The sequence below is a fragment of the Electrophorus electricus genome, chromosome 9, assembly GCF_013358815.1.
Source record: "Electrophorus electricus isolate fEleEle1 chromosome 9, fEleEle1.pri, whole genome shotgun sequence".
NCBI lineage: Eukaryota > Metazoa > Chordata > Actinopteri > Gymnotiformes > Gymnotidae > Electrophorus > Electrophorus electricus.
Window position 1 is genome coordinate 19402056 of NC_049543.1, and position 8248 is coordinate 19410303.

General features: G+C 39.6%; 1 protein-coding gene across 1 annotated transcript; it reads left to right on the plus strand.

Moving 5' to 3' along the window:
* Window positions 1-3769: 3769 nt before the first annotated feature.
* sfrp2 (secreted frizzled-related protein 2) lies at window positions 3770-6860 on the plus strand. The gene is made up of 3 exons (XM_027016534.2): window positions 3770-4337; window positions 4568-4648; window positions 4853-6860. Exons 1-3 carry the CDS (start codon window positions 3848-3850, stop codon window positions 5155-5157), a joined length of 876 nt encoding a protein of 291 aa, XP_026872335.2. The 5' UTR covers window positions 3770-3847; the 3' UTR covers window positions 5158-6860.
* The last annotated feature ends 1388 nt before the right edge of the window (window positions 6861-8248 follow it).

The following is an 8248-nucleotide window of genomic DNA, read 5'->3' on the forward strand; positions in this document are numbered from 1 at the left end:
TTTGTTGATCGTGAGTTAACATTATTGCTGTTTTATAAATGGCTTTTTTGTAATCTCTTGAATATAAATGTGCCTGTTTTAGGTTAATCCTGCTTGTTAAGGATCTCACCACAAAATTGCTTTCCCATCAACATTTCTGGCCCCTTGGAACAGCAGGTCAGGAAATTGAATGAAGCGAATAGCCTAGCTGTTCTTTGGTGGAAAAAAAACAAAACAATCACCATATAATAGCTAATAGTCATATTTACAGTTAATGCCAGCCCCTCATATAGCCTGTAGGAATTGGGAATGGAACTTTGATACAAAGACATAAAAGGAAAACAGGGGGTGGGGGAGTGTTCTCCACTCGTGAGCCTTGGAGGTCCACAAAGGCCGTCTGCGGTTCCCCTGGGGTGTGTGTTGGGGGGGGGGGGGGAGGCAGCCGCCATTCGACTGGGTTTATACCTCAAAAGCTTCCCGGCAGGTCGGGGCTTGGGCCTCAATCTGGGGAAACACTCATTCCATAATTGGTTATGACAGTGCCTGACCCGTGAATCTTAATAAAAAATTGTCATAGGAAAGATGTGAGGATGATGTGAGAGAATGGTAGAGCAAGAGGGGTCAAAAGAGAGTGAGTAGACTGCAGATGTTGCAGCTGCAAGCTGGCTCTGATTTTTGCCCAAGGAAGCTAATGAGAAACTGCTGCAGGCTGGGTTTGCCCTGATACCAAAAGAACAAAACAACTGATCCGGAACCTTCTTTCTCTTTCTTTTAGTTACCAGAAGACGAACAATAGAACTCATCTGAGAATGGCATTTACAGGAAGCCTCTCACTGCGCATTCAGTAAGTGAATGAATGGAATACATTGATTAGGCTATTAGTTAACTTATGCTAGAACTATTTGTCACTGTAAACCATGAATAACATTCCTTTGGTTAAATGTTAAATCCACCACCTAATTATTAAACACACAGGATGGGTGCAGGGCATTGCATGCTGGCTATTGGGTTTTTGGCAAATAAGTCAATAAACATTGCTCATGTTCAGAATCGAAGATGATCACATTTATAAGGAATGTTTGATTTGGTGATGTTTTCTTTCCGTATGACACTTTCAGGGGTCAGATATATTCAGGAGGACATCTCCTGAAGAGCGACACTTCCTGGTTAAAGCTGTCTGATCACCATGGAGACCATGGGCTATTACTTTACACAGAGAACTAACTGTTTAACTGGCCACTTTGCACCAGTACCCCTTTGAGCAGAAAAGTCATCCAGGAGCTAACCTGCATTTAATGGGGCCTCTGAACTCCTGACCCTTATGATGTCTTGGCTGGGACCCAAGGGAATTGTTCCACAAAGAAGCAACAAGAGGTTTTGGGACTGGATTTGGCAGTAAACGGCAAAGATTCCCAGCATCGTAGGTCTCTGATCTCAGCAACCTTTAAAAGGTCACAAAGGAGTAAGCCGTTGTACGCATAACTTCCAGATTGCACAGACTTAACCTTTCCTCCTCAAATGTGAGCATTGGGTTTGGGGAGAAAAAATACAAGTGGTTGAGAGTATGAGACATTTTTTCCTATATAACATCTTCTTAATCCCATCTTTTTACTTCAATGATACTGAATTACTCAGAAAGTACAGCCTAATTTCAAAAGGAAAAGTCCAATGACAAATTAGAAGCGGTAGGTGGTTATTACCGTAATCATTCACGTGAAAGGTGTTTACATAGAGCAGTCATAGTGCTGTAAGCATTACAGAGACTACATATATGATTTTCCAACAATATAATTGCCCAGACTTTGAGAATGTAATAAGTAGCTGTCAAAAACCATGGCATTCCAGAGGTGTGAGTTAGCTTTCTTACTTCCCACTCATTGTAAAAAAAAAAAGAAATGAAAATGTGTAAGGACATGTTCCAAATTCAACAGCTAAATATTTTATGGCAGGTAAAAGACAATAAAACATGTCAATTCAAGGGCCAAGTTACCACTAAGCTACTCATTAGCATTGAAGAACTGTTCCTTTCCTTGCTGCCTTGCCAAGGGCTTCTGATTTATATATATAGATTTATATATATAGGTTGAGTCTTGTTTTATGTCAAGACTAAAAATCCCAGAATTATGATACAGTCCCCCACCAGCCACACACGCACACACACACACACACACACACACACACACACACACACACACATGCATCCAAATCTCCATCCAAACTTCTTAAAATGAATCAGGCTCATCTGGGGGAAATGAACACTGGAGAGATTCCTATTTTTGAGGACAGTTGAACTAGAACATACTGTTTCCTATACAAATGTTATGTCTACTTAAAATGTAATACTGTTGTTATTGTTTTTTAGGATAGATTGCACAGCCAACCCTTGGACTTTAAATTAACCACATAAGTGTCCCAACTGTGCTATGAACTGAAATTAAGAGGAATAAAACTATATATTAGTAACAGCATAAATCATGGGAATATGTTTTGTTTTACAGTCTGCTAATGTTTGAGGTTTTTTACTTAATTACACCTTGCTATTGTTTGTCGAAAGAAAGAGATACAATATTAGCTCTCATTCCACAGGAAATACACAACTCTACACAACAGCCACTTTTTTTTTTGCACATTTGTTTCTATAATAGTATTCCCTTTCATGGCAAACAAACATTATTGCACACTGCAAGAAGAGGATAATGCGTGTAGCGTGAGACCAAATGAAGGCGCCCCATCACGCAGAAATGTCCCGCAGAGTCGAAGAGAGTGCATCAGCATGGCAGGAGTTTCAACACCGCCCCTGCAGCCCTTCCGCGAGCGTTTTATGACGAGTCCTGTAGGAAAGATTCTTGCGCGCGAGCGAGCGCTTGCTGCAGGTAAAAGGAGCGAGAGAGCAGCGCAGGCCTCTTGCTCACCTCGTTTGTCTTACACACTCTGCGTGGAAGCGGTGAGTGGAAGTCGTAGATAAATAGATTGTATGGAGCTAGTGCTTGCTATAGAAGGGGTTCGTGTTTCATTCCACTGCTTGTTCTCGGCTCATGCCTCTTTTGAACCGCCCCCCCGCCAAGCACGCACACATACGCGCGCACGTTTTGCCTTAATGATGATAGATGACGCTGAATTTTAGGGGCGGTGGTGGGAGGGGGCTTGTGTTAGGTGCTGAGACAATAGAAATTGTTCACATACGCGACAGACATTACGCAGTCAACTGCCCAAGACAAGCGTGCAACTTAAAAATCAGCCCATAAAATGAGATATGTGTTGCTTTGCATGTGAAATGTTACTGGTGATAGATATGGAAAGAGTAGTCAGAAAGAAATAATTTCAACTGGCCAAAAAGTACAAACATTGCCTGTGCGTCAATTGCATATATAGTCTAGTGGATATATTTAATATTAGCTTCTTGTTAGGACTTTGCATATACTTAATCATACTTTTAATGTGTGGACAAATTGATGACAGTTTAAATAAACGTGATTAATTTATAACTGACTATAATATTATGTCGGGATCATGTCCATTCCCTAGGCTTATTTGTTCACCTTTTAAAATCAAAGTTTTAATTGACTTGCATGGTAATTGATTTTTTGTCAGTTATGCTAAATGTATTGGAAAAATGAAATCTATCGCTTTGACAGTCCATAAGAACCGTGGTTTACCTGATAATAGGCCTGCATAGAGAATTGCAACATGACCAATGGTGGGATAAGGTCTGCTGTTGCTCCGCCCCGGTTTCTCATATGAAAACCTCAGACTTTTATGAATCTTGATTCACTCGTCTTCATACTAGAGACGCAGTGAGTGTCGCCGCTTTGTTTCAAAGACGCCACCGTTCATTTAAACTTTCTCTAGGTTTCCTTAATCTGCAACAATGATGCTGGCAGTGATGTTCGCGTTCACATTGCCAGGCTATCTAGATTCGATTCACGGGATGTATTCTTTTGAGCAACCTGAGCTTTATCAGAAAAAAAGCAATTGCAAACCAATACCCGCAAGCCTTCATTTGTGCCATGATATTGAATATACGGAGATGCGGCTGCCCAATCTTCTCGGGCACGAAACCATGAACGAAGTGTTGCAACAGGCTGCATCTTGGATCCCCTTGGTTCAAAAACAGTGTAACCCGGACACGAAGAAGTTTCTTTGCTCACTATTTGCCCCGGTGTGCCTGGATGAATTGGACGAGCCGATTCAACCTTGCAGGTCGTTATGTGAGAACGTTAAAATCGGATGCGCGCCGGTGATGGCTGCGTTTGGGTACCCGTGGCCGGAGATGCTGGAATGCGGTCGTTTCCCTCTGGACAACGATCTGTGCATACCACCCGCTGGGGTCGATAACTTGGCACCAGTCACTAAAGAAGGTAAGGAGTTCAAGAATGATTTGTAACGTTTTTAAAAAGAAATTCTGACGCTTTTACTAAAACTCTTTGCATGACAAGGTTTTGCTGCAGTTTCTTTATAATGTAATTTTTGGTGTACAGTAAACAGTGCAGTGCAGTCTTTATTACTGCACTGGGGAGGGGGAGGATGTACTTTTATAACCTTAAGGTTTAGAACAGTTTTTAATAGAAGTGGATTGCTCTCTTTCTAGTGCCAAAGGTATGTGATGCCTGCAAAGAGAAGATAGAGGATGACAACGAAATAGTTGACAGTTTTTGCAAAAATGATTTTGGTAAGTCTTTATGAAACTACAACTACCACAAAAGTATGTCAATAAGAACGTATCCTGCATGTTTTTTTTTTATTAACTTAAAAATATGTATGTAAAACCAAAGGCTTTTAGCTGAATTCACCCTGATTTAAGTGTAACAATAAAAGTAACCTCAGATGTGCACCGATTCCCACTGTACCAAACCTTCTGCCCCTTGCTTCCTAGCTTTGAAGATCAAGGTAAAGGAGATCTCCTACATGAATGGCGACACGAAGATCGTGCCAGAGAACAAGAGCAAAACCATATACAAGCTGAATGGCGTCACCGAGCGGGACCTTCGCAAGACGGCACTGTGGCTTAAAGATGGCCTGCAGTGTGTGTGCGATGAGATGAATGACATTGATGCCGCGTACTTCGTGATGGGCCAGAAACTGGATGGCAACCTGGTGATCACGTCGCTGAAACGCTGGCAGAAGGGTCAACGTGAGTTCAAGCGCATCTCCCGCAGCATCCGCAAGCTGCAGTGCTAAGGAGGAGGAGGAGGAGGAGGAGGAGGAAGAGGGCTCACTCAAAGGTCCAGTCAACTATGCCTGAGACTCTCCAGAGCTGGTGTCACTGTCTCTGAAGTTAAACCCAAAAAACCTCAGTGCTTACAATGTATCACTACAGAGTCTAAGTAATAGTGTGTGGGCCTATTTTTTCCTCTGTTACAAATTAAGGGTTAGGTATGCACTACTAGTGATTGTCCAATGAAGAATCCATAATTGAAAGGGTAAACCAAATCTGGATTTACTTTGTGTCCAGAGAACTGGCCCATTACTTTCTAAATATGGTCCTCCTTTAATACAATAGAGTGCAGCTCAAGTGTCAGATTTCTCCTTTCTCTGCTTCTTTAGCTAACAGCGTCTCTTTTGGATACCTTTTGGATACTGGTATGCACAGACGCTCCTACTATCATACACATTCTCCCCTATTACACTTGAGATTCTGTATAGAAATTATGAATATTTACAGCCTTATCTTCCCTGCTGAGATCACATCTCTCTAAAGATATTATGTCCAAAATAGGCCTTAAAGGGTGCAAATGAATGGCTTCTCTGGATCCAGTACATAAATCAAATGAAATGTTTTAGATGGTTGGTTGCCAAACCCCATGGATGAATTAGACTGGGAATGTGGTTGTATAACAAGCAGCAAGATACAGGTCAGTTGCAAAATGTAAGTTGCAAAATGTCTGTTTATTATGGGCACTGCCACCCAAGACCTAGAGTCCTTTTGTTGCACACTTGCATTCCCATAGGAAAGTTATTACTGATTAACACTACAGATTGCTATATTTCAGTTATGAATGGTTTGCATGGCTTTTTCTAACTGCAGTGGAGCATTAATGAGTGTTTTTGTGTGTCTATTTTTTCTACAAATACTTTTTATCAGTGCAGTGAGAGATAGCTGGCTATATTCTCAGTGTGTGAAGAAAGATTATCCTCTTTTAAACCATTTGAGTGTGACTCTGAGCTTTTGGCCGAAAACTTTGCCCTTACCTTGACTAGATCAAGACACTTATAATTCAGACCCAAAGTGCATGAATTTAACTGGTTTTCAGTGTTTTTACCTTCTCTGCTGAGCCTATTTGTTGCACTGTTACCATGTAATGTCCTTTAAACCACAATCAGTGATTGTCTAATATATGCTTTTTCCTGTCTTTGTCAGTTATAACAGTAGTGTTACACAATGCAGGTCTGTTTCTCATTATTGCCTACTTTCATGGCTCTGTGCGGTGCTACCATTCTTTGGCCCTGTGAACTCACTGCGTTGGAGTGTTCATGTGACATCAAAAGCTCACAATCATGGGCTTCTTTCTGGTGAGTCGTTAAAACAGCGCCAGCTCTATTGACCGAGCATTTTATTGTGTCAAAGTTTGTTACAGCACTCACTTTCATCATCAATTCCCATTTTGTGACACTGTAAATAGCCTGATGTTTATTCTTGTATATAGTTTTAGGGGCAACAAATTAAAAGTCAGTCAAGATTTTTGTGAATCAAAAACATTTTTAGCATTCATCACAATAACATTGTATTGTTGATCTTATTAGGCTATAGCACAATTAAAAGAGTACTAGTACATTTATTTTCATGCACTACTATGTTATGTAATTTTATAATGCTTTAGTTTGTGTAGTTATGCAAACTTTCACACACAATTCAATAAATAAATAAACAGATTAATGCAAAATGATTTGCGTGTTTTATATTCAGAAGACCTACAATTTGATTTGTGGAGCAATATTTTCTAAAGATCTGCAGTCCATTGGAATTTGAAAGGAACTGATTAAATGGTTGTTTCTTTAATGACTTATGGGAGCTATTCCTAACATATGCCTGAGGGCCAAAGTGAGTTAAGCCTTTCCCATAGTTTGACACAGCCTAATATCCACAGTTTTGGTTCATCTAATTTGGAAAAAGTTGAAGCAAACGAATGTGATACTTGATGTTTATTTCAGTAGTTTCACTGAAATAACAAAATAATGAGTGGCCAACCAAAAGGAGAAAAATTATGAGTCATTTTAACAATGCAGGAGTGACAGGCTACTATGGTAATACCGGTAAATTCACTACCTACAGTGCAATTCAACCAAAATCCCAACACCAGTAACTTCAACATCACATTAGTAGTAGCATTAGACTATTTATAAGACTTTAGTAAAATATTTTGTGGCATGCAAAACTGATAGTTGCAAATAAATTTAATTGTACTTGTATAATGACAATAAAAATCACTTCATACATTCTTTGTGATTTTTGGATTTTAGCATACCCTACAGATCAAATTTTAATTTATCCCCAATTTATCATCACCACTTTTAAAGTGCTGAAAAAAATGTGGAGGGTAACCAATGTTTTTGAGTAATACTCAGGGATTTAAATAAACATTTCTCATGGACTTGATTTATTAAAGTACATAAGATATGCAATTCTGCTTTGCTTTAGCAGAAAAATAAACCCTGTAATTTGTTTCATTCTCATTTCCACTGTGGTACTGCTCTATATACAGATATACTCAGATAAACTCAGTAATACTTATGAGACATCTGCAGCAGTGTCTGTCTCAGAGCTGCACTGTAGTAATGTACATAATGTGAAGAACCCTCTATAAGTCCAGAACAGCAGTAGTATGCTAATGATTTGGACAGAATGAAGCTCTGCTATGTATGTCTTGATACATTGTTTTCATACCAAGCTTTACACAAAGCATGTCTTTTGAGTAAGCATTGTGACTAAAATAATTTACTGAATGTTCAAGCGTGCAAACATTTGTTTCTTTATTGCCTTGCATTTTCTTCTTTTTTTCTAAACATATTAACATTTAAAATGGTTAAATTACATATATTTTAGTCTGCATACAATCCTTCCTTGTGTACGCTATAGACTGTGTAAGATGGACGTAAGATGCTGGCGGGAACAGCATAAACGGAAGGACATATTCAAGTGGCAGCGATCATACAGATACAGACAGACAAGCAAGTAGTGGCAAAGCAACCAGGCCTAGTGATAGCATCTAAGAGGCGGAAAATAACGGGAAATATAATTGGCACCATGAAGTGACTGAAATATGCAAAAAAA

Coding starts and splice junctions, on each gene's coding strand:
- sfrp2 (XM_027016534.2), top strand. CDS start 3,848: ATGATGCTGGCAGTGATGTTCGCGTTCACATTGCCAGGCTATCTAGAT. Junction 4,338..4,567: donor GGCACCAGTCACTAAAGAAG/GTAAGGAGTTCA, acceptor CTCTCTTTCTAG/TGCCAAAGGTATGTGATGCC. Junction 4,649..4,852: donor TTTTTGCAAAAATGATTTTG/GTAAGTCTTTAT, acceptor CTTGCTTCCTAG/CTTTGAAGATCAAGGTAAAG.